Below are 27,657 nucleotides of genomic sequence, written 5' to 3'. Positions count from 1 at the left end.
TTTATCCTGAATCTACAACATTCAGATTTGCCCCCTTTAATTTATAGTCATCTCAGGTGTCGGCATATTTCCCTGTGGAAGTGGGCCTGTGGACCCTAATCATCTTGTATCTTTCTGCATGCACAGCCTTGCGGGCATGGGTTTGAACCGGGCTGATCCCTGAGAACCTATTCCAGTGATGGAGCTCAAATTTTGAAATTGATGTTCTATTCCGTATGTCATTCGCAATGACACGTTGGGTTGGTTCATTTGGAGCTGGTGGCATATCCTTACTAAAGGCCCCTTTTGTAGAGTCTCTGTGGCCTCACTGGCTGAGGATACTGCCCCAGGAATCCTCACCGAGAGGCTGTGCCCCAAGGTCGCATGAAAGACAGGGACAGTGATCCAGGTAACTCAGCCCTAAGAAAATTTCCACCTTTGCTTCAGACTGTCCAGGAACAGGATCAAAATGGTGGGAATATTTGAGAGTGGAGGTAAAAATGATCCTGGATAGATCCATAAAACTGCTGCCATCTTCCTTTTGTTTGATATGAGGATAATACAAGCTGTTTCCAATGAATTAGGTAAGATAAGCAGAAAGTCATTCTGAGACTGTTATTTCATGTTGGCAAAATACAGCTTCTTAAGAAATCCTTTTAGAGTTGCTTGGGTACTCACTGTAGGAGAAAATTGCCTAGGGAATGATAAAAGAGAGATCTGTAATTGAGTATTCATACTGTCTGTGTTGGGTTGAGGGAGGGAGCTCTTGGCAGGAGGAATTAATCTTGGCATTTACCTTTTGGCCATGGGGTTGTGAAGTGCCTTTAACTCTTCCCATGGGGTCTGCGGAATGCAGCATGTAACTGTAAATGGGCTAGTTCAGAAAGATCTTCCTTTGCCAGACTCTGAACCCAGGGCAGGCACTGTAGAGAGCTGAAAAGTAGTTGGACAGGGCATGATCATAACCTAGCTGGTGCCAAAATTATGAATTAAATTTGGATTTTTTTCTCACATTCAGAAGAACAGCATCCCTAGGTAGCTGAAGACAGAGAGCATTTGACTCATTTTCCTGCTGTTAGGCCTTGCTCCTCTAGCACAGAATTATCAAAAGTAGTGTCATTGTTGAGTTGCATGTTTAGTCCAGACATTTTGCTGTGGTTTTACCCTCTCGTCCCTTATCCTCATTGCCCCTGCCTTGTCCCTCTCACACCAGGTATAGAAGACATAGTGGCAATAATGATTCCTGAGCCAAAAGGGAAGGAGATAGTAAGCCTGCTGGAAAGAAACATCACCGTGACGATGTACATCACCATCGGAACCCGGAACTTGCAGAAATACGTGAGCCGCACTTCAGTGGTGTTTGTCTCCATCTCCTTCATTGTCCTGATGATCATTTCCCTCGCATGGCTGGTCTTTTACTATATCCAGAGATTTCGATATGCAAATGCCAGGGACAGGAACCAGGTGAGTAATGTACTTTAAAAAAAAAGTTTAAACTGTATTGCAAAAGTACTACATATTGTTTTATAAACTCTGGAAATTCCAGAAAATACCAAGAGAAAAACAAAATTGCTTATAATACCTCCTTTCCAGATAGACACTGTTAACGTATGTTGTATAGTTTTTCAGAGGTTTTCCAAATATACCTGTTTTGATCTTTTAATAGTATTTTTGTGTGATATGAAAGTGTCTCATCCCACATCCCTATTGCTCATTTGTTTGGACAATTATTTGTTTACATAGTTATACATTAAAAGGGGAAGTGAGTTGAGTTTATGCTGAGTGTCAATGTGATTTGGAAAGAGCCAGGATTTCCTCTTTATGAATAGAAGAAGAAAGGAAATAAAAATTAAATACTATCTGAAAAAGCATTTGATTTTTGAAGAGATGATATAAACACATGGTATGTATTGCAAAAGGCACAAATTAGTATATAAGGAAAAGTAATTGCCTTCCCATCACTGTCCCCAGATGCCTGTTGTCTCTCCATATGTCCCCTCTTCCAGGGATATTTTTGCTCTTACAAACACATATAGTTACATATATATTTTTAAAACACATATATATGTACACTTATATAAAATTTAAACACTTAATTCTGTGCCCTTCTTTCTCACTTAATCTTGGAGATTGTCTTAGAGATTAACCCATATCGGCATATAAACCAAGTATCTCATATCTAATGACTATATAGCATTTCATTGTCTCGATGTGTCATGTTATATTTAACCAGCCTCCTATTGATGGATATATTTTCTCTTACAAAAAAAAATTAAAAAAACAAAACAAAACATGTACACATGGCACTTAGCACATTTGTGAGTGCATCTGTAAGGTAAATCCTGGAGGTTTCATTGCTGGGTCAATGGAATGTATATTTTACACTGTGATAGATACTGCCAAATTGTCTACCAAAAAAAGGTTGAACCAGTTTACACTTTAATCAATGATATATGAAAATTGCTGTTCCCATATCCTCACCAAAAGGATGTTACAGCTTTTGGGAGTTTGCCATTTGCTTGATTAAAACTGGTATCTCATTTATCTATTCAACTATAACAGAAAATGTCAGTTTTTTTCTTCTATGAAGTATCTTCTTATATTATTTGACCACTTCTCAAATGAGTTGGTCATTTTCTTATTGTTGTGTATATATTCTTTTAGGTCAAGGAAAAACTTAACACCTTTTTTGTGATATAGGATTCAATTTTTCCCCCGTTTGTTAGTATCTATTATTTTATTATGATTTTTTTTGCCATGCAGAAATTTTTGATTTTCACATAACTAAATCTATCAATCCTTTTATATAGCTCTGAGTTTTGTATAAGATCTCCTCCAGGCCAAGACTACAGAAAAACATTCAAGTTTTCATCCATTACTTTTTAAATTTAATGTTCATGGTTAAATTTTTAACCTATAGAGAATTCATTTCAGTGTAAAGAATGAAGTAGGCATTATTTTTCTTCAGATGACTTACCAGTTTGTGTAACTGATAGTATTTGTTGAATAATTCATCTGATATACGGTGTCCCATTTAGCATGTGTTAAATTCCTATATGTGTCTAGTTCTATTTCTGTCTCTCTAAAGTACACCATTAATCTATTTGTTTATTCATATGCCAGTAACATATTATTTTAAGTACTCTAGTGTTGAAATATTTCATATTGGTATGCTCATCTTCCTTTATTGCTCTAGGTTTACAGGATTTTTGTCTCTTTATGTGAATCTTGAACCAATTTATGTAGTTTATAATCCTTACTTATTTTACTTATGAAAGTATTAAATTCCTAGAATAATGTGGGAGGAATTTATAACCTTACAATGCTGAATCTCCCTATCCAAGTATAACATATAATTTTTTCTTTAGTCAATGCATGTTATTGTAGCCTAGTAGTAATTTTAATATATTTTTTATTAGATAAGTTTTAGATTTACAGAAATATCATGCAGAAAATAGAGTTCCCACCCCCTTCCCATTATTAATACCTTGCATTGGTGTAGTGTTGTTTTACAATTCCCTAGTAACATTTTAAAATATTCATATTAAATCTTGTACATTCTTCTTATGTTTATTCCTAGGAATTTAATCATTGTGTTGCTGTGATAAGTGAAATCCCCTTTTTCATATAAGAAGGCTTTTGGTTTTATATATTGATTTTGTACCTGAGTGCCTTGTTATTATTACCATAACAATAATAATAATAATAATTTGTAGTGCTTATTATATGCAGGCATGTTCCAAGTGCTATATATATTTTTACATACTCGATCCCCTTACTAACCCTATAATAGATCATTACATTGTCCCCATTTTATGAAGAAAATTGAACACAGAGAGGTTAAGTAACTTGCCCAAGGCCACACAGCTAGTTACTAATGGAGGCAGCATTTGAACTAGCAACAGTGCTCCAGAGTCATGCTCTTAACCATTATAGAGTAGTACTTGTGATTGTTTATATTAGCTTATCAGGATTATATTGATAATACCCATAGTTAGTGGTAATTCTTTCAAATTTTTAAACCTGTCTTTTTTTTGTTGCCTAATTTCTTGAGCTTGTAATGCCTCCAGAAAAATCTTAAGTAAGAGTGGTTATAGTGAACATATTTCTTTTCATTCTGAATTCAATGGGATTGTTTTTATTATTTCCCCATTTTATTATTTCCCCATGCTGTATTCTAGGTTGAGATATATAGTTTATCATGTCAATGATGTGTCCATTTTGTGCTATTTTATTAAAAGTTTTTAATCAAGAGTGGATGTTTAATGTTAACTAACACCTTTTCAACAGCTATGGTAGTTTCTCTTTTGATCTATTAATACCAGTGGATTATATTAGTGGATTTTCCAATATTGAACTTTCCAGAATTTCCAGTGTGTACAATAACATTCCCTTAAAGTGTGCTGAATTGTAATCATCAATATTTTATTTAGAACTTTTTGTCTTGATGTTCATATATGACATTTGTCTATAGTTCATGTTTTTTTCATGTTTAGGCAATGATTATACTAGCTCTATAAGAAAAATTTGGAAACTTTGCTTGATTTGCTGTAGTCTAAAGCTGCACTATCCAATGTGGTAATCACTACCCGTGTGTGGCTATGTAAACTTGAATTAATTAAAAATTAAATAAAATTTAAAATTCTGTTCCTGAGTGGCTCTAGCCACATTTCAAGTGGCTAGTAGCTACTATATTGGCAGTATAAATAAGACATATCTAATATTACAGAAAGTCCTATTGGACAGTTTGCATTGTAAATAGCACTGAAGTTACCTGATTCTAAAGTATTCATGGAAATTTTTTGTAGACCAACAAGGGTTGTTTGTTTTAGGTCAATGGCTCATTGACTTTTTCTATTTATTTTCTCACATTTGGTCTGTTTAAATATTTTATACCTTCTGGAACAATTTTTTAAATACATTGCTATTGCTTTTTTTTCTCATTCTCAAAGTGTATGTTCATTTCTAAGAAATTTTGGAAATCATTGAAAAATACTAACAGAAAAGTGAAATCACCTATGCATTACCCCACAGAATTGTTAACAACTGAGTACATTCCCTTTCGGTTTTGTAACCTCTTAAATATAGAGCCATTAAATTTTCATTAAATGTGCATCTATGTATGTGTGAGATGCAAACACATATAAGTTTTGTGTTCTACTGAGCATTTCCTCCTGTCATTAAATAATCTTTGAAAACATGATTTTTAGCAGCTACATAGGTTCCACCACTTACTAAAAGTGGGCAAGTTATTTAACTTCTTTATATTTAAATTTTCTACATTAAATAGGAATGTACCTTCCTGTTATGGTTATAGTAAGGATTGGAGGAGTTAATGTGTGCTATTTCTTAAAGCCACTGAGCATATTGCTAATCACCTACTAAGCTCTCAATAAATGGTATCCATTATTACAATCTAATTGCCACTTTCACTGATATTGTGGAACTTAAGTGGAAATGTAATACTTTTTAGACACAAAGCACTGAAAATGGATGTAGAGCTAATATGTTCAGGTCCAGTCTTTCCTATGGGGTTACATATGAAGAAATTGTACTGTAAAAATTAGTTATTTTAAAGCCACCCACCCAGTTAATAAGACAATGGTAAGTAGAAATGGCTGCCTGTATTTTTGAGCCAATAGACAATTCAAGCAGTCATTAGGTAATTGAGGTGAGGATTAAATTTTAAGCTTGAATTAATTGAGTAATAATTTCAGTCACCATTTCACTTGGTGCAGGTAGATATGTCTTACACAACTATCTAGACATATGCATATTCTGTGATGTTTGAGAAAAACAAATTGGAAATTGATGGTATGGACATGATTCAAGAGATTTAAATTTTTACTCTGCTCCCATTTTATTAACCTTCCCCTTGAATTGTAGGTTGTTACCCTTAGAGTCACCCAGTAAAATAAGATCATGTTAAAAGTTAGCACTGTTTTCTGACCAAAATGGATACTGTTCTTTAGCCCTCTGATAGAATAGGAATGTGTAATTTCCCTTAGAAAAATATTTCTGTTTTGATGGGCAGCGCTCCACTCCATTCAATAGAAAGGTACAGCCGTGCAAGCTGTATCTATAAGTTTTAGTTTAACTTAAATCATTTATTTTTATTCCAGTATTATTGGCAGTTCAAAAGAGTGATTCTCAGGTTAGATGTAGGCTCACAGCCTGAAATGGAAGATCAAAGCTGTTAATTTCACATTGGTTAAGTATCCAACTGTTCACGTATGTGAAAGGGAGACTGAACTTGAGTTAGCAGATAAGCACCTCCCTCAGCCACTCCTTGGCCTTGTGCAGACTGCAATGAAAGAAAAAGTCTCCAGCATCTTACATGCTCGTTACCCCTTTCATGTCACACTCTACCTGGAGACCATCATTTTGATGCAGTTTCCCATGGAGTAAGATCTCCTAGGTGTTCTTTGCATTAGTAGCCTCACAGCGAGGCTCTTCAGACCATGACGTGGAGAATAAGGCTACAACTAAAAAGTGGAGAAGGGGGTTTGGCTGGTGGGTCATGTTTCCTAAAGTGATTATACCAAGATAAATCTAGTGGCAGGTGGTAGTTACTGTCACCAGTTTTGGAGTTAGATGGGTCTGGATTCAAATCTTTGCTCTGGCAGTTCCTGGTGGTGGGACCTTGGGTGAGTTACTTAACCTTTCTATGCCTTGGTTTCCTCACATGTAAAGTGGAAGTAATAATGTGTCAGTCTCATTCATAAGCTTGCTGTGAGGGTCAAACAAGAAAATGTGTGACGTATTAATTAGAGGATTATTAGCTGGATCATCTTTAATGGATGAAGCAATTTTTGGAAAATAGTTTATTTCCAAAAAATAATGTAAATGGTGTAATTCTGATATAACTCACATACAGTTACATCCAGATATGGGCTTTTTAGCTGAGGTGGCACAGTTTGAATACAAAATGGGATCTTTGTTCCCACTTTTCTCCCGAGTTATGAGAAAAGAAGGGCATATAAATATCATTTTCTACAGAAAAATAATCTGGCTTTGTTGGAGAATAACCTTCCATGTAGTACTGTTTTTTTAATTAACAATAGTAATGGAATGAAGTGAGCAAGGTGAAAAAGGTAAGATGGAGTCAGATTAGGGCAATATTTTAAGATCCTGTAGATAAGGTGTAGAAAATAAAGTATGTGTCCTGGTTTATACCAGTGTGCCAGCCTAATTGTTAGTAGATCCTCATTTTGCTCCCAAATTATTCCATTTGGGATGATAAATCATATGGTCACCATATATGTGAGGGAAAGAGAGGAATCAAGGATGCAGTTACAGAGATGGGTTAGGGTTGGGGAATCAGGAGTTTGGATTTGGAACTGTTAAACATTAAAAGCCTATTACATATTCCAGCAGAGCTGTCAAGTAGGTATTTTGATATGCAAGTCTGGAGCTCAAGAGAAAAGACACAGCTGGAGATAGAAATGCTGGGGTCATCAGTATGTGGATATCATCGGGACAGGGTGAGCTCACCTGGAGAACAGATATTCTAGGAGAAGGTGAAGACTGAGCTTGGCTTGCTCTAAAGTGGCCATGCTTCCTCCCCAGTCTCCCTCCCTCTGCATATTATTTTATGGATTTGTTTGGTTTCCTCCCAGTTCTTATCACTATCTGATATTAATCTGCCTTGCCTTGCACCTTGCCTTCCAGTGCACACAGGCACTGTGAGAAACGGAAACAGGGAGGCTGGTTTGCCCAAGACAAAGCCTCACATTCCCTGTGGTTCCACCACTCCTCTCTTCAGTGTCAACTGCTTTGCAGTCCTCTTCTTCACTCGTAATGTTTTTATTTTGTTTTGTATTGTCTCTTCTTCCAGTCCAGCCTCCTTTGCAGACTTTGGTCTATCTGTTAGATCACCTGTATGTGCTGAGTCCTAGTGACTGATTGTTTCAAGTTCTCTGTCCACAGAGCTCAGGGAAGTGACTGAGGGCTGTCAATTCAGCTGGGCCCTGCCTCCCCTTTTTGGGGGGAAGTTATATCCTTTAGGGGATTATCTCCTCCACTAGATATATGCTTTGTCTCACAGACCTATCATAGCTCCATCCTTGCATGGGTCCAGCTACCATTTGCAAATATCTGAGGTTTTCTCTAATGTAAACATAGGATAGTTTTTTTGTTTGTTTTGTTTTTTTTTCAAATGCCTTTTCAAGTCCTTTTCCCCTGTCCCCCAAGTTTTATCAGTCCCAGGATAGACTATTTAAAAATACACACTTTACCTGACTTGTTTTTCTCAGACAGCTTTAATTCTGCCCTTGCCCAGGGCAGTGCTGAAGCCTGAGGTTTCCAGCAGCTCTAATGAGCTATTAAAAAGTAAAAAAATAAAGAGTCAAAGAGAAAGAAAAGAAAAAAAAATTAAAACCCTTTTCAGAGCTGGACCCCAGCTCTCAGGTTTGCAAATGAGTGCCAGAGTTGGTACCCGTTTCTATGTGCCCATTTTTCTTGGAGCCCAGCCCTTTCCCAGTATTCTAAACAAAAGTCTCTGTTTTTTGTTGTTGTTGTTGTCAGCCCCACCTCCTCTCTGCCATGCTGAATACTCCCAGTTCCTTTTGTGCCCACTCTTGCTTTATCTGTGCTTGGAACTTGAATTCAGCAGTCCAAATTTGTTAATAAATTCTGCACTTGGGGGCTTGTTGAGTCTGCCTCCTTGCTCCCAGCACATATTGTTCCTTTTTCCCTCGGGGAACAGCTCCAAGAAAGTCGGGTATGCCTGTGGGGTAGAGGTGCCAGCCCCCTGGCCAGAGAAACTTACAATTCTTCACTATGATCTCAGCCATCCCACCCATTCCAGACTAGTGTACGATGCGCCTCCAGTCACAGAAATACCTGAAACTGCTGTTCTGTACAGTTCTTGGCTATTTACCAGCTGCCCTGAGGGAGTAAGAAAATTCCACACCTCACCACTTCACCATCTTGCTCTGCCTCTGTGGCTTTCTTTTAAGAGAAAGTCCCCATAAAGATTATGAGAAAATGTGTTGCTGGCCATGTAACACATGTCATGATAACTTTTCAATACCATGACAAATCTCTCTTTCTCTTGTCAGAAGTCCTGATGCTTCTGATAGAGTGATCTAAGAAAATAGGCCATGGATGTCACCAGTGTGGACTTCCAGACTTGCATAACCTGGTCACCTCTTAGATCAGCTGAAAGAACCTACATACCCAGAAGGGCTGCAGGTGGGAAACCACAGTCATAGGAAATGGGAGGCAGGAGGCACCTGCCATAATTCTATCGAAGTATTTGAAAATATTGACTGCCTGATCCCAGCATCGTAGTTTTAGAACTTGAAGGGACGTTCGGTATAATGAATTTGGGAGGTAAACGTGATTTGTTTTCAAAGGCACACAACCAGACAAAGTGGTTTCTGCCAGACCAAGCTACCTCAGGAGCACCGAGATACTGAAGAAACTTAACCCAAGGGCAAGGCTGCCAGTTCCCACCTGACCATTCTGCTTTTTGAACCTTGACCCTTTTTAGCTTTGGACATAAGGGGCACTTGTTAAGTCCTTCTTAGTATCCAGTTTAAGATTTCCCACTTCAAAGTGCTTCAAAGAGGATTCTGAAGATGTATCTTCATTCTACCCATCTCTTTTCAAGCCTTACCATCTAATGACCTCTTGACCTCTGAGTTATGGGGACGGGTATTTGCAGACTCCCTGATCCCGGACACCAGTGCGCACTGTGGACAGATTTTTCATTTCTGGGAGCTTAAGGAGGAAAATGGCTCTTACTTCCCAGATGTGCCGCTCACCTACCCTTCACTAATTCTTACCCTGCTTATAAAAACTCTGTAGGGTATATACCGAGAAGTAGAATTGTTGGATGGTAGGGTAATTCACTATCTAGTTTTCTGATAAACCACCAAACTATCTTCCACAATGGCTGTACCATTATACATTCCCACCAGCAATGAATAAGCGCTCCAATTTTTCCACATCCTCTCCAGCATTTATTGTTTCCTGTTTGTTTAATGGTAGCCATTCTTACTGGTTTGAGATGGTATCTCATTGTGGTTTTGGTTTGCATTTCCCTAATAGCTAGTGAAGATGAAAATTTTTTCATGTGTTTTTTACCCATTTGTATTTTCTTTTTGGAAAAATACCTTTTGCCCCTTTTATAATTGGGCTGTTTGTAATATTGTTACTGAGTTGTAAGATTTCTTTATATATGTAGCATATCAGTCTCTTATCAGATGTATGGTGTCCAAATATTTTCTCTCATTGTGGTGGCTGCCTCTTTACCTTTTGACAAAGTTTTTAGAGACACAGAAGCTTTTGATTTTGAGAAGTTCCCATTTACCTATTTTTTTCTTTTGTTGCTTGTGCTTTGGGTGTAAAGTCTAAGGAGCTAACTCCTATTACTAGGTCATGAAGATGTTTCTCTATATTATCTTCTAAGAGTTTTATTGCACTGTCTCTTATATTGAGGTCTTTGATCCACTTTGAGTTAATTTTTGTATAGTGTGTGAGGTAGGGGTCCTCTTTCATTCTTTTGATTATGATTTTCCAGTTCTTCCAGCTCCATTTGTTGAAAGATATTATTTTTTGTATATATGTTATATTTCACAATAAATAAATAACTGAAACTGTGGAACTGTAACCCATAATATTCTTTGAAATTTTCTCTCTAATTACTTGTTAAATTGCACTTGGAAAGTTATCACTTCTATATATGTATGTTATATTCTACAATAAAAAAAATATGATTAAAAAAACTCTATAGAATGACAAAGCAAACCCAGAAAGCAGCATTCTTGCATGCAGTAGCAGGTAACACCTGTCCTCTGGCAGGGCTCTAGGATGTTGTCTCACTGTCTCCTAGGACATTCCACCTGAGACAAAAGTCTGAGTCTGTGTCATGAAAACCACCAGACTCCAATAGAGGGTGACCATTACAAATGTCAGATGAGATAAACTAAGTAGGGTTTTGTTTTGTTTTGTTTTGTTTTGTTTTTCGTAAATAATATTGCCTTTGAGGCTAATCCAAGGAAACTAGAGTTTTGTTTTGTTTTGTTTTGTTTTATGTGAGGCCTGGTAATGATATTCAACAACATTTTCTTTGGAAAACCAAGAGTTACCTCTCTCTCTCTCTGAGAACATGTTTTCCTATTATTTGTGTGCACATGGCAGATGTTCCTTTGAATTCTTTTGCACATATTGGTGCTGAAGGTAAAGAAAAGTAATGGAATTGAAAACCTGATAGGGAAAGAGAAAGGGAAGGGAAAGGAGTGTGTCAAGCTTCAGCTATCAAAGGAGTCTGCGGGTAGAGATTCCTCTGTCTCCTGAAGAACAAAGAACCAAAATTGTCTCTGATATTGCTCTGGAAAAAAGTGCAAAGCCCTCAGGGGAACAGAAAGGCAAAGTACATGTTGTGCCTGTGAATTGTTCAGTGAGGTAATTAGCCATTGATTTGCTCTTTTAGATAATTCAGGTCTCAAAGGAGCTTAGTCTCCTAGTTCTGTTCTGCATGGATGAAGATCATGAACTGTTCAAGCTGGAAATAGTGTTACTTTACAGACTTTATTTTAACAATAAGGGAAACTAAGCCCGGAACATTTAAGTGACTTGGCCAAAGTCACACAGTGGCAGGAGTAGGATTGGATGCTGGATCTTTTAACTTCCAAGCCATTGCCTTCTCCTCTGCTTCTCCCACAAAAATGACCTCAGTGTTTCTGCCTCGTGTTGTGTGCACATGAGGAGCTTTAATCCATCCCTCTATGAGGTTATCATGGCCATCAGTGTAGTAAGCCTAATTCTTTTATCCATTTCTAGATTTGTGGAGTGACCATCTGCATTATAGAAATTGGTTGTAGTGGCTCTAGGATGATTTCTCTCATATCCATCAGGGCTGGAAGGAGCATTATCATGTATTAGAACGAGTGAGGGAAATGTCTGAGTCACCCATGGCCTTGTGCAGCTCCAGACAACTGGAACCAACTCTGTTTTCTTTTACAGTGTCCTCCTCTCACCCAGAGCACAAGGACACTTAGTTACTCTTCTGCTTGGTGATGTGAGGATGATGATGTTCATAAAAAATAAAGACAGCTATTAGAAAAAAGGGACAAATATGGCACAGAGTCATCCAGTCAAATGAAATAGGGAAAACATAAACTCAGTTTTCATGCTGTTTCAGCATCCTTTAGTTCCTAGTTTTTGTCACCACTACTGCATTTCTGTTTATAACATAGAGGAGGGGAGAGGGAATGTGTCCTATTTTTCTGAAGTTTCTTACATATTTAGAATACCACTGGGGTCTGTCATTGTTTTACATCCTTGTTGGCATTTACTTGGGACTTTATACTTGTATGAAATGGTTCATATTTATTTTCCATAAAGCAATTTATCTTAACTGTTGGCAGGAAACCAATTATCTTGGTATCTATATTTTCTTATAGCTGTTTATATCTAATTGATCAATAAATCAAATTACCTTTAACCAAGATGTCCCTGACATCTTGTAAAAAGCATGATTTGGGTCTTGTTGGGTTAGAAAAAATCCATATGACCACTCTGGAGAAGGGGAATGAATCCCTAATCGAAACAAAAGTCCACGCAAAACTGCAGTGGTCCCTGACTCTTCCCATTGGTATCACTTTATTCTGCATTTCTGAAAACCACAAAGGAAAGAATTCTCTTTGCCAATATGTAGATGCTCTATGCAGGCTATGGACAAGATGCAGTTTGAACAGAGCCTGTAGTTTTCCCTCCCCTTTATACTGGATGCTGCTAAAACCCAGAGACAGAATGGACCAACTGCTTTATTTGGACTATTTCATTGAGAATGTTTATGTTTTTACCCACTATCTCTTTATTGTGCATTGTGGAAATCCAATAATACTAGTTTGAAAATTGTTGAAAATGGGGCTGACAACTTTTTTTTATTCAGAAGTCATTATCTCTATCTGTGATTTTCATGTTCCTGAAAAAGAAGTACAGACACACGTATGCTGATAAAATTTGACTACATGCAAGTACACATAATATTTTAATCATTTTTGTGGCGCCTTTTTCCCTTATTTTGTTAACCCAGCACTTCTGTAGACAATCTAATACTATATGGTTCCCAAATCATTATTTACATCAGAAGCTGAGTTTCTGGCATTCTCGGGAGGGAAGACTATTTAATATCCTTCATCTGCCACTGCCAAATGCTATCCTCTTCAAAAGAAGTACTGTATTCTTTATCAATAATATATTGAATCAGGCAGGCTTGACTCAAAGGGATGTGTTTAACCCGTGTTTCAGAATTATTAAAGAAAACTTATCTTCCTATTTTTGTGAATTATCTGACATTTCGGGACTTCCTGGGACAAAGGCCTCCTACACTTGATGTTGATGAGGACTTTATTGTTTTCTCTTTCACTCTAGTGTCCCAAAGAGTTTTCCTTCCTCGGATCTGTTTGTTTTGCTCATTTGGGAAGCCCATCTCCCAAATGACTTTATCTTCTGCTGAACTCTAACCTCCCCTGCTACCAGCTGTCAGAATGCCAGCAATGGGATTTGTCTTGCCAATTCCCTAACCATTAACTCTGCTGTTAGCCCTAAAATCAGATACCTTAACATCAGCTTGCTTTACAGTTCCTGAATGGGCATTCCCTTTTATTGTTTTTTATAAAGGTGGCATGCATTTCCTTTTTTTAAAAGGCATGGGGAGAGCTTTATTTTGTTTTTTTTTTGTTGTTGTTTTTTTTGTTTTCTTTTCTGCTAGGAGAGAAAGGGGATGTTTTTAAAACCCACACTATTTTTATTCAGATATCGCTGCCAAAAATCAAGTCCAATACATGGCCAAAGTTTAAAGTAGTCTTTGGACTAACCTTATATGCTCACATTTAGGAAGGGTATGTTTTGTTTGCTAGAGAATTGTTTTCAGTGTGATTAAATTTTGAAAATATTACTTCTAGTTCACCTCCTTTTAAAAAAGTTGTTCTTCCTTTGAGTATAATCTGTGATTATTGTTTGAAAATAATTTTTGCCTCTTAATTACTCTATTCAGCCTTTGAAAAGTAAAAAAAAAAAAGAAAAGAAAAAGTAAAGAAAAACAATTTAAGAGATTAAATTGGGGCCAAATAGTATATATTACCAATTAACCACAATTACAAAAAATATCTGAGCTCTTGACTTAAAAACAATCAACATTTGTTTACTTTATAATATGAGGCAGGTTTCTGGCTTCACTTGCTTTCTCAGTGCCCTTCAATCCTTGCTCCAGGCTCCTGCAGAAAACAGCCGTTAGTTCAGCCTGGCTAGTTTGACCCAGGCCAAACCACAATTCTGTTTACCTTACCACATGTGGTACTTAAAATTTGTCTCCAAATTTTCCTAACTGGCTAAATTTCTCAGCTTGTTTTCCATGATTAAAATAGCAAATCTGTTGCCTTAAAATTTTATTCATTCATTAACTGTTTATGGAGTTTCCATGTAGATTGTAAACTCACAGAAGACAGGGATTTGTATATACATTTTCACCACCATTTTTCCAGAACCTAGAGCTGTGCCTGGCAGAGAACAGGTGATCGAAAGGTGTCTGTTGAATGACTGAATGCCAGTTATTGCAGCCAGCTTTATTCTTGGTGCTGATTGCACAATGAGAAGTGAAAATAAACACAGTCCTGTCCTCAGAGAGCTTACTCGAGGGAAATGTAACAGGGATTGATTCAACAATCGTAAACATAAATGTCAAATTGCAGTTGTCATGACAGTGCTGTGAAGCAGAGATACAAAGTGCTGGGAGGGTGAACACCAAAGGGACCACTCTCCTGGGAGAGCTCTAGGAAGGGCAACTTGAAGAAATGGCTTGAAACCCAAGGGGTGATCAGACAATAACTAAAAGAAGAGACGAGTGAGTGTTCTGTCGTGTTTAATTTCACCTTCAATTCTTTTCTTTCCCTCCTGCTCCCATGTTCCCCCTTTGTATTTATCATTATCGGCTCTTATTATTTTCCCTGCTGCCTTAATTTGCCAGCTTCTCACCGACTTCTGCATAAATCTCAAGTGTATGTTTCCTTTGAGGAAACAGCCAAAGTTTACTCCTCTGTTAAAAATACCGGTATTATTTTAGAAACTATGGACAAAATCTGAAAAGAGAAAAGAACTAAAAAGTAGAACATCTCCTTTTCTATTTGGTATTTACTTTTAAATGCTGTGTGCCTAGGAAAGTGCCTCGTGATAGGTACTTAATCATTTTGATTGATTGGCTAGCTGGTTGGTTAGTTGATTGGCTGGCTGGTTTGTTGATTGGGTGGTAGGTTGGTGGATAAAGATGAAGGTCATAGTTTAACTTTGGTTTTAAAGACGGACAATTTTTTTCAGATTCTGATCAACATTTCATTAACTCTATGATAGTGAACAATCTATTCATGCTCTGTAAGTCTCAGATCATTCCATAAAATAGCATCCTTTTCATAATAAGGTCATTGTCAAAGTGAAGGTGATATTGCATACAAAGCTTTAGAACAATAAGGAGGATATGTTAACTATTCGCTAGTATATGTTTACTATTTTAAAGAAAGGAAAGATGCTTGAGTATTATTTCCAAAAGGAACAAAATTAGTGAAAGCAAATTATTATTTGGTGTTTAAATGTTAGCTTTGTTAAATTTAGTCTTCAAATATGTTTCACTGCTGCAAATACACTTCTATTACAGACCAGAAGTATGTTTCCTAAGAAGGAGATATAACAGGTAGAAAACTACAAGCAAACCATTTTTCCCTTTACAGATTAAAACTCAGTTATCTCCCTGCACTCCCCGTCTCCCATGCTTTCTTGTTGCCTTCTCATTGCAATATTTCAAGGCTCATGAAGATAGTAATTTTCTCTATTTAAAAATGGAGGCATGAGATATTATTTCTTATCATGGGTAGTGATGGTTACACAGGTGTTTGCTTTCTAATTATTTGTTAAATTGAACATGTACACTTTAATTTTCTGAGCACACTCACTCATACACATACACAAAGGAGGTATAATTGTCATGTGAGAATGTGATGTGATAGAGATAGTACAGACCAAATTTAATCCTAGGTTGGGTCTATAGAAGCAAATTGAAAGGAATATGTAAGCAATGAACCCTGATTGTGAAAAAGAGGAGATGAAGTTTATTCCCTCTGCTCCAAATTGACTATCTCCAAGTCACAAACTGGCTAATTACTAAACTCCCTGTGTGTGTATGTGTGTGTGTGTGTATGTGTGTTTCTAATCCGTGTAGATCTAATCTGTGCCTGGAATCACTGAAGGGCAGGATCTTTCTGTGTCGTATACCAATTGCTCAACATAAGGCACAACGAACTTCTCTCTGGCAAAGCTCTCTTATAAACCTCAATTAGTTAGAGCCTCTTTGCACGAACACCACTGCCCCATCTCTTTCAGCCATTATCGTTTATATTCATGCCACTTCTGCATGAGTTCAGAGATAGCCACCCTGGTTTATTAAATGACGTAAGATATGAAGTCTAGAATTACACACTTTTATTGCTAACATGCAGCTTTTGGTTTTGCAGCGCCGACTGGGAGATGCGGCAAAGAAAGCCATCAGTAAGCTCCAGGTCAGGACTATCAAGAAGGGTGACAAGGTAACAACCCTCTTTTCTTTTGATGAGGAGCTATTCAAAGAAGCTCCCAACTTTTCTGGTAACCAGGGTGAAAGAAGAGTAAGGATGGGAAAGGGGAATACATGCTAATGGTCATCCTATAAGTGTCTGTTACCATTCCCTTCTTTATTATAGTTTAAAGCAATTTGTAAAATGCATACCATAGGACCAACAAAATAGTTGGATAGAAAATATGAGGAACTGAAAAGCAAGTGTAGGAAAAATAGATGAAGCCAGGATGAAATTAGGACACAAATGCATTCCATGTAATGTAGAATACAAATGGGTCCCAAATTTAGGTTCTTTCTTTCTAGTAGCCAATGCAAAGGAGGAAATAATATTCATTATTCAAATAATATTTAATCACCGTATTCCAGTGTCACAGAAGAGAAAAACACATGGTTGTTCCTGGTATGACTTTGAGAAAGCTTTTCCGTGAATCTTCAGAAAGAAGGTGATGTTATGTGCTAAACTATGCCCTCCACTAACTCTACAGTAAATGCAGAGGGCATATCTGCTCCCCCTGAAATCTAGTGTCTAGAACTCTAAAGTCAGCGCAACAGCCTCCCTCCCTGTTGAGAGATGGCTTAAGGCCAAAAGCAGAGGCAAATCTTAAGGAGGGACAAAGCAGTGCAGCTCAGGACGGCAGGCCTGTGAAGGTCTCACGTATTCCCAGCATTTTGAGAGCAAGGGATTTCAGCACACGGGCTTTGTGTGGACACTATAAGACACTCGCAACTCTATGTGTACAACAAGTGTTGTCTCTTGTCTGAATAATTAAATTGTTTTACAAGTTATGTGCTACTATTTTTCAACTATATGAAAATGCTCTGGGACTTAATAGGATAAAATTCATTTAAAAGCATTACTGTATTTAAAGTATATTTTGTTTGTTACTCCCCACCCTACCAGAGAATTTTAAAAGTACAAGTTCTATTATGTAAGTAATATATTTTAGGGCAGTAAAAGAGGTTTATATACTTGAAAAAATTTGAAACCATTATTTTAGAGTTCTATATGCTAGATTCCAGAGGAATGAATAGATCAAGTATCATTCAGACCCTTCTCCATAAAATACTATTTCTCATCCTCGAGATTTTCATACATATCCTCTAATAATAAGAAATTGCACTATTAGTAAAAAGTGCACTAGAAAATTGTTTTCCTCGCAAAAGCACTTGCAGTGGAACCTAGAAACAAAAAAGCGGAGGTTGGAAGGAAAGGAGACTAAGCCAATGTACAGTAAATTATTGATTAAGTAAACTGGCTTCAGGACGGCTGAAAGCCTTGCTGCAGACAACCTCACCATGAGTCTGTTGTGTGGGTATTTACCCACGAGTTTAAGCTAAGAAAGTAGGCTCACGGGTGCTTTCTCTATTGCAGGAAACAGAGCCTGATTTTGACAACTGCGCCGTTTGTATTGAAGGGTACAAGCCTAACGATGTTGTCCGGATCCTGCCCTGCCGGTGAGTCACCAGGTTGCCTGGCTCAGACTGGGTTCTGTGTGCAGAGGGCCCCGTCGGCCTCACGGGTTCAGACAGGCTGGGCCTAACCCTGCAAGGTCAGTTTGCCTGAACGTTTCCATATTTAAACAGCAAACAACCAAAACTCTCACTTTGTCTTTGAATGTACTTTGTCCCATGAAATCAGAAATATTTAGCTGATCCCCAATGATGTGGCTCCAAGTAAGAGCTTTGTTGAACAATGAATCTATGACATTCAGAATCATTTCTTGCTTTTACAAGTGCAACTTTAATTAAAATAATGAACTCTTAAAGATATTTTATGAATGGTCATGAAGGGCTAAGCAATCAGAATATGGTTAAGAATGTGTAGGAAGCCAAAGACAAATTGCATTTCCCTTTACTTGCATTTTACTATCAAGAAAAGAATGTGTCAATCACCTCCAAACTTCTAGAATTTAGGGGAGAATGCCAGTAGTTGGAAAACTCCCAGGTGATCATCTTATATCCCCAACCCCTGTCCCTAATTGAAACTCACTGTTAAGGTGTATGAATTTTTTTAATTGTTAAATTAAATAAATTTAAACATTTTGATAAAATTACATATTTTAAAGTTACATAAAAGCAGTACTCCTATCACTGAAAATCCTTTTAAGTGTTTTCTGCATCTGTATCCTAAAAATAAACCTTAAATTATGCTTTGAAGAAAGGATCTTCAACAAGACAGATTGGCTTTAAAAATTCTTAGAGTGTTTAAAAGTAAATAAAGTAGAAAAACCATTTACAGCAATCCATTCATTCATTAAACAAGACAATGTAAGGAACTATTTTTTTTAGAAATACAGGATAAATAAAATGTGCCTCTAGAGATTTGGATAAATAATCCCAAAATAACAAAGAGGTAGCAAAGAAGGACAGGATACTGAAATAGACGCAAAGGGAATGGATCTTAGTTAAATGGTCTTTGGCAAATTGAACATTAGGAAAATGGGCCTTAGGAAAGGGAACCCAAAGTCTTCCAGTGTGACTCAATTCTCTAAGTTTATAGATGCTTGACCTTTAGGAAAAAATTGTAAATCAGGACACATGAAACTTGGCAGTTTCCTTCATATGAGAATTCTATGCATAAATTCTCTTCCTGGATTTTACACTCAGTGTATACTCAGTGGCTTCTAGAAAAACTGCCAAGCAATGGCAGTATGTGAACTAGAGGGCCTCCAGGCTAGCGTCCTGCAGCTCTGCAGTATTTTATTAAGAGTTTTTTTTTAAGCCTCATAGTTATTAGCAGTAACAGTGGTTTCCTTTACTTTTCTACTTGCAGATTGTTCAGAGCCCTGTGAGGCTACTACTACTTAAAAACAGCCAAAGCAAATTAAAGTTAAATAGCATTTTTTTTTTCCTGAGGATCCAAGGAACTTTTCAAATGTAATTAAGAAAATCTGTTTTAAAAGTTATAAAGTGCACAACAGTATAAAACAATTTGTTCATTTAAGTTCTATCATGAGTATTTTCCACATTACTACATATTATTGCAAGAGACCACAAAATATTTAAGCCATAGATGCACCACAGTTTGATTTACCATGCCCTTTTTTGGAACATTTGGCAGATTCCATGTTTTAATTAAGAAAAATTGCATTGCTTTAGCAGTATTTAGATTTTCATGATGTATTATTCCAAAATAGTAGCCTTTTAATATTTATCACAAGAATAAAAGTCTTTAGGAACATATATTTATGCTAGCTGTTTCCCTAGGCCAGTTCAGTTTGGCTTCAGGCTCTTCCTTTTTTACATGATTATTTTAGTTCTCAATATATTTCTTGATTCTTTTAGCTCTAAGATCCTTACTGTCCATCCTACTTTTTGTTCCATATTGTGGATCCTGCTTTAAATAACAAATACACGAAGTATTACAAAGCACAGGCTATATAGTTAATGACTGTTTGATCTTATGCTAGCCACACATATCTACTCTTTGAATAGCTCATAGATTTTTTTTCCATGCTCATTTTAAAATCAAGATATTTTTATGCCTGTTGCTGGTCTTTGCCAGACAGTTTGCACTAATGGATGTTATCAAACAAATGCACTGACATTTGTTTTTTGCTAGATAATTTCCTCTTTGCCCCTATGAATTTCATAGACTCTCTTTCCCATTGTTTCTGGGCTGACTCATCCACAGAATTCTTTGCATCTCCTTGGAGTAAAAACTGTTTCAAAAAATGTTCCAGTTTGTCTTCTTTCTCTCATAACTCTTCTGTGGCCTTGTAACACTGGACGTTCCCAGTGCATCTCTTTCCTATGGTTGCCATATAAGATGTCTTTCCAAATCACCCAGGCATACGCTTGTCCTAGAACTTTTTAAAAATCACTACATTATTGTTTTTCTCTTTTAGAGATCCTTGCACAAATTATGATGAGTTAGTAAACGCCTTCCCCCCTTTATTTGTAGTCATGGTGATTATTAAAGGTAAGTCGTGCACATGCACCTGCCATCTCTTCCCCATCACTCTTCCTTCATCCCTATGTGGTAAGCCTGGGCCTGCAGCTGGGGAGGGAGGGAGAGCCCACAGCAGCTCACAGAGCCTCTCAGGGCCGTGGAGGGCTAACTTTTGTGATATGGATTTGGGCCTAATACACCACTAGGGTATTTTCCAAGGAATTTTGCTTTTGCTACAGCATACTTATGCCAAAATACACATTATATTTCAGGGTTGGTATTGGTAAGTAGGGTTTGTGCCGGTTTGAGTGTATTGTGTCCCCCAAATGCCATTATCTTTGTAGTCTTGTGTGGGGCAAAAGTTTTGGTGCTGGTTGGATTTGCTTGGAATGTGCCCCACCCAGCTGTGGGAGATGATTCTGATGAGATGTTCCCATGGAGGCGTGGCCCCGCCCATTTGGGGTGGGCCTTGATTGGTGGAGCTATATAAATGAGCTGACTCAAAGAGAGAAAAGAGAGTGCAGCTGGGAGTGATGTTTTGAAGAGAAGCAAGCTTGCTAGACAGGAACGTCCTGGGAGAAAGCCATTTTGAGGCCGGAGCTTTGGAGCAGATGCCAGCTGCCTTCCAAGCTAGCAGAGGTTTTCCGGACGCCATTGGCCATCCTCCGGTGAAGGTACCCGATTGCTGGGGTGTTACCTTGGACGCTTTGTGGCCTTAAGACTGTAACTGTGTAGTGAAATAAACCCCCGTTTTATAAAAGCCTGTCCATCTCTGGTGTTTTGCATTCTGCAGCATTAGCAAACTAGGACAGGGTTAATATTCATGACTGCAATTTTTTTGCCAGACACACAAAGATATTTTATTGAAGTTGTATTTTCATCTCTTCCCAGACAAGAAGTTGGATTATCTGATTCTTCCATGGCTTTTGTCCTATCGTGTCCCTACTGTGCTTCAGGGGTTATTCATTCCAGTCTTTTTCAGTACCCAATTTCAGACATACAGTGTCCTAGAGAGAATGTGAACTTGGGCAGGACAAAATTCCTTATTTTCCATTGTTTAAAAGCAAAGCAAAGGATGCATTATTTCCCTACATGCCTGTCAGTTTCTTTTATATCTCTAACTTACACATATGGTATCATAGTCAACTTTTAGAGGACACTAGTTTTTACTGCAGTCTGATTTTGCAGCCTCATCTTTCCTCTACATACAATTTAGGAAAGAGATTTAAAAGCTGCCTGTTAACAAGCAGAGCTTTGCCATAAGCATTTCAGTAACTAAATGCTTCATTTGGAATAACAAACATTTATTTTGCAGCGATCGTGTGCCAGGAATTGTGCTGAGTACCAGAGATGAAAAGATAAATGTCATGGTCCCTGAACTAAAGGAGACCAGTCTGTCTAGTGAAGAGAGACAATCATTTAAATAAGAAATCACAATACAGCTGATACGTGCAACAATAAGAGCAAAAGGACTGGTTTGAAGGTACAGGAGGAAAAACTAACACAAGGCTCAAGGGAGTTGAGAAAGGCTCCACAGAAAAAGTGTTGTCTTCATATTTTCTAACAGTGTTTTTGTTTTGTTCATTACATTCTCATATAGGGAATTTGAAAAATGAATAGAATATTTAAATATATGCCTAACTCCCTTACCAAAAGAACTACTGCTATATTTCCTTCCTTTTTTCCTGTGCATATTTTCTACAAGTTTGCAATACTATTGCCAACATCATTTTATGTCCTGCTCTTTACACTTAGCCTTACAAGAATTTGCTAGAAATAGTACTAGATTGTTTGTGGCTCATCTTAACCCACCCTTGACTCTGAAGGCAGAAGCTGGTTATGATATAAGTTGAATAACCCAACCAAAGACTGGAATGTGGTGCTTTTGTAGTCCTCAAGGGTCAGGGTCAGGGTCAGGGTCTTTTCATGGATCAGTCAGAATTTTCCTCTGAGGTAAAGCAGGAATGTGTCCTGGCCTCCTTTAGCTTATTTCTTGATGATCCATTAATGAGCTGTTTGCATTCCTCCATCCCAGCCCTACTATAAACGAGAGAAAAGCAGTTTTTCTCATACAGACGAAACATCTGGATAGTGTCCTGTAGAAGAAGCATGTCCTGTAGAAGAAGCTCGTCCTGCTGGCTTATTCTCAGATCAAATCAAATCTTCTAAACATCGAGTTATTATCTTTGGCAGATGACCCCCACCCACTTTAAACTTGGTCATAAATAAAATTCCCGTAAAACAAATTACTTCATGTAGTTACATTTTGTAAATAATATTTCCTGGAAGATACTGGATCCCAGACTGCCTGTGCTTTTACAGGGGACTTTTTATTGTGGAGCAGGGGGAGGTGGTTGGATAGAGCAAGAAACTAAAAAACACCTATCCTGTAATAGCTCTGGTCTGAAAGGGTTGCACTTGCGCCCTTAGGGGCCTGTGCACTGAAGCAAGTCCAAACAATGTCTAAAGGAGAGCAGCCACCCTCCCTGCCTTCAGCTTCCCTGAGCACAGATCTGCTGATGGGCCATCCAGAGCCAGGGCTTGGTGGCTCTGCACCTTCAAACAGGTGTCACCTTTGCCCTGAGAAGGATTATCTGTTAGGTCAGATGAACCTAGAGTTTTTCTGTGTATAGTTTTGTTTTGTTTTTAATTTAGGCTTGACTCATTAACAGAAGGGAATGCCAATGAAGGAATCTAAATTTTGATTTAAGAATTCTGTCTAAGTTGGCTGAGAATCGTTTTTTACATACTCTATTCGAAACCTGACAAAAAAGATAATTCCACATGTCTATCACTATTATTATTGCTGTTATTACTGATGCTAACATGATGTTATTCTTCTCATTATTAGCTGTACTATCTTTTTCCTGTCACCATTGGTAACACCATTATCTCCAATACTTTGCTGGTTTTCTGCCATGGGCTTCTCCTAACTGTCCCTCTTCTACTCCTGCCACTTAAGAATCTATCCTGATAAGTGTATTTTAAATTGTCAAGCTAGGGTAGTTGGATTCGAGGTACTTTATCAGGAAGCACATCTTCAAACTCACCAAGTGTATGAGAACTGTGACTAAAAATATAGATATCATATTCTTTGAGGAAATTAGTTGAACTTTAATTCAGTACTCTTATTTTTCTGAAGTGTACTTCTGTATCAAGGTAGAGTCACAGAAAACGAAAAACATTTACTGTTTTATAGTAGCTTCCTGCTGTAGAATGGAGTTGTCTGGTGCAATTGCCATCAGCTTTTATTGGGGATTACTGTAAGAAATCATCGTAGGAAACTTGCCATTGTGTCAGTTGTTAGGATCTTGTATTCTAGCTTCTGCATGAGGATTCACCAGAGCAATTCATGTTGGAATAATTGCTTCTCCCAGGCAAGTGGAATATTTTTATAACGTGGATGCAGAATTGAGGTACTGTCCAGAATTTTTTTTTTCCTGTGTTGGTTGATAGATAGCTGGGAGCCAAATTTGTGGCCCACCCATAGCCAAAAGGTATTCTATTTTTCTTAGCCTAATCCCTGCCTCCATTTGATGTCCCTATTCTTACTTTGTTACTTTCCATTCTTTTTTTTTTGCTTTGATGGCATCTTTTTGCATTTTTGCATCCTGGAAGTCATCTTAAGTCCTTTCTAGAATGAATATTTTCCATGTCTTCAAAAACTCTTTGTCAGCATCATTTTAATTGATGCATAATATTCTTTATGCTATTTTTTGACTATTTTTGGACATCTAAGTTATTCCCTCCTGCCTTCTTTTTTTTTTTTTTTTGCTATTATAAATAAGGCTGTGATAAACAGCTTTGTGTATAGATCTCAATTCACATTTCCAATTGTTCTCTTGTTTCTAAGGTTATGAATTCAAATTGCCAAATTGTTTTACATGAAGTTGTACTTACAGAGTTTTCCAGATGGTCAAAGCTGAGAAGAACATCACAAGCAAAGATAAATAGTAGTAAACTAGAACTGTGAGAGTGTAAAGCACGTGTCAAAGATGAGGCTGGAGAATTCTGCAGGTCCCAACCTATAGGACACTGAATGCCCAGCTAAGGGGCTTAGATTATAGCCTGGCCTGGAGGGATCTGACTAAACCAGTTAGGAGACCACTGCAAAGTCCAAGCAAGAAATAATTTTTCTAATTATTTAATTAATTAATTAGGCCTAATTTGGAGAGTTGCATTGGGATGTAGAGAAATGGATCTACTAAAAAGAGATTTAGGAGGTAAACTGCCATAAATCTTCATTTGGAGTAGTTGAATATGGCTGCTTGTTTCTGAAGTTGGTGACTGATGGATGCATTTGTATTTGTTCACATTTAAAACATGCTCATGTCTCTCCATTCAGATTCTAAACAATATTTAAGAATCCTGCAGCTAGGATTTTTCATTCAAAAAACCATAACAGAAGAAACAAATTTCAAGCACTGAAACATTTTCTTCATCATTTAAAAATTACTGAGGACCTTGCTTTGGCTCATCTGCTACAAAGACCTTCTTCTGGAGTGATCCAGCTACCGAACACCCCAAACCTGGGTCATTTACGCAAAGTTCCAGTTTGGATAGATAATTGTTGATACTACGCTGCCCTTCCCCTTTTTCTTCTCTCTCTAGGATTGAGGATAAATGTTATTTTTATCAGTTCAAGAATTCCCTTTTGTAATTTGGGATATAAGATATATCAAATTTTTTCCTTTGAAATTTAAGGTTACATTTTCACCAAGATCACAGCATGACTAACAACAGTGGTGGAAGAGATGAAGTGAAGATTTAAACACAATTATATACCAGACTAAAAATTAAAATAGATAAATAAATAAAAGCTTCCTTTTATAGTACAGTACAAAGTAATAAAGGACAAATGAAGCTTGTATGTACAAATTGGGGCAATATGTACCTTAACTTGCAAAGGAAGTTCTGATAACATTTCAGTATTTGAATCAGATAGTACCGGCCTGGAGATTTGGAAAAGGCATTTTTGGAGTGCTGTTGAAAAATCAAAGCCTAAGCTTGGTTTACAGGTTTCAAATTAATGTGAGTCCTCTGAAGCTCTATTACATACCACGTGTCTGCAATTGACAAGACACTAGTAAATCATTTCTGTCCCTCTAACCAGCCAGCCAGCCAGCTACTTTTCTTTCACAGCTGATGTGACTGACATGTATTTTTTAACATGACCTCAATATTAACTGACTCCTCAAATACTACATTCCATGGACTACTGTCCCAAAACACCAGTGACATTTTCTTCCACCAAAGAAGCAGCTCTGAGAGACGTAGTGTAAAGTACATAGGAAACAGTAAAAAGATCCATTTGTAAAGTCTTCTGGATAAGCACATATCCTAAGGTTTCCAAAGTGACTTGGCTGCTAAGGCTCAGCCTCCTTAAATTGAATTAATAATATTCAATGAGCTAATGTATGTGAGAGCTCAGGGCCTACACAAAAACACTGTACAAATGGTGGCTGGTGTCCAATGGGCCTCCTAGGAAGGCTATTTGTTCACTGTGTCCCAGGGAGTTTTCTTTTCTTCACCGAGTTGATTCCAACCAAACCCACCTGGGCTGTTTGTGGCCTCCTGCTTCTCCCGAAACTCTGAGGTGGGATTCATGTCTTGGGCAACCAGACAGGCTCGGAACTGGGCTCTGGTATTCATTCGTGAAGGTCTGTAGAGGAGGCTCCCATTCACTCTCCCTGCCAGACATGACCAGAGCAGAGCAAACAACATGGCATTAGAAGAATTAGAGCCAAATGTAAACATGAAGATCATTTTAATATCTGAAAACTCAGCAAATCACAATCAAGAGTTCTTAAAATAGACACTAGCCCCTTAATATTTGTAAATCCAGAAACCAGTCTGATTTTAGAATGAGTCAAACATGAGCTGAATGTCTTTGTGGACAGAAAATTCAAGCTCCTTATGACTAAAAAAAATTTGTAAAATTTTGTAATGTGATCAGGATTCCTATTACTCATGAAGTGGGAAACAAAGGAGTCCTTTCTAGCCCAGGCAGAAGTAGTCTGTCCTAATTTTACCCTGCTGTGTCTTTTAGAAATGCTTGATTAGGAACAGATTTTTTCCAAATTCTTTTTTTATTATTATTATTTACTTGAAAAGACTGATGAATGCTGGCTGATTTTCATAAGATTTGACTTACTGTTTCATGTCCATGTTATGCAAATTAAGTTATTGCACATTTTATATACAGCTGTCTATTGGTTTATAGGTGTGATTTTTTTGTAACTATCAAGGTTTCATTGCTAATTGTAGAAAATATGGACAGTAGAGAAAAGTATAGAGAAGTAAACAAAAATAATGATCTAAGCACTCAGAAGTAATTGTTATTAGTTTTGGTATGTTTACCTTCTATAAGGCGTATATGTAAATTTCGCACATCTTTTAACATTGTAGAGCCAGACACTTACACAGCTTCTATTCTGCTTTCTCATTTTACATTAAAAGTAAGCTTTTTCTTATAACTTTAGAAATTAATTCAAAATATTTTAGTGGTTGCATTGTTGGAATTTATTTAACTGCCCCCCTATTGTCCAGCATTTAAATTGTTTCCAGTTTTTTCATCATTATGAAATAATGACTGCATTAGTCAGGGTTCTCCAGAGAAACAGAGCCAGCAGGATATGTGTGTGTGTGTGTGCGTGTGTGTGTGTGCACGTGTGTATGTGTGTGTGTTTAGATATTTATTTAAAGAAATTGGCTCATGCAGTTGGGGGGACCAGCAAGTCCAAATTCCATACGGCAGACCTAACTCCATAGGGCAGTGAAATTCTGGTAAGAATGATGTTGAAGTATTGAATCTGAAATCCATAGGGGAGACCAATAGACTGGAAACTCAGAGAGAAATAGAGTGTCTTGTGACAGAAGTTCTTCTCTGGGACCGTAAGTTCTTTCTCTTAAGGCCTCCAACTGATTGGGTGAGGCCCATCCACATTATTGAGGGTTATATTCTTTTTTTAAAGTCAACTGATTATAGATATTAATTTCATCTGCAAAATACATCCACAACAACACCTAGGTCAGTGTTTGACAAAAAAAAAAAAAAAAAAAACTGGGCAAAATAACTTAGCCTGACACCTAAAATTAACTATCACAATGATATTAGTTGTTTGTAATTATTTTCTCTATTTATCCCTTAGCATACATTCCTAAAAGTGAA

At 37.3% G+C, this 27,657-nt stretch overlaps 1 protein-coding gene across 2 annotated transcripts in view; it reads left to right on the top strand.

Moving 5' to 3' along the window:
* The window catches only part of RNF150 (ring finger protein 150), a 274,681-nt gene that overhangs the window by 165,426 nt on the left and 81,598 nt on the right, over positions 1-27,657 (top strand). For both annotated transcript variants that reach the window (XM_037830712.1, XM_037830713.1), the window contains exons 2-4: positions 1,193-1,443; positions 16,494-16,565; positions 17,967-18,049. In XM_037830712.1, coding sequence (XP_037686640.1) covers positions 1,193-1,443; positions 16,494-16,565; positions 17,967-18,049 — 406 coding nt within the window. The remainder of the gene's footprint in view (positions 1-1,192; positions 1,444-16,493; positions 16,566-17,966; positions 18,050-27,657) is intronic.

This window comes from Choloepus didactylus, chromosome 3 (assembly GCF_015220235.1).
Source record: "Choloepus didactylus isolate mChoDid1 chromosome 3, mChoDid1.pri, whole genome shotgun sequence".
NCBI classification, from domain to species: Eukaryota; Metazoa; Chordata; class Mammalia; order Pilosa; family Megalonychidae; genus Choloepus; species Choloepus didactylus.
Note: the sequence above shows the minus strand (reverse complement) of the source record. Positions and strands in the feature narration are given on the sequence as shown.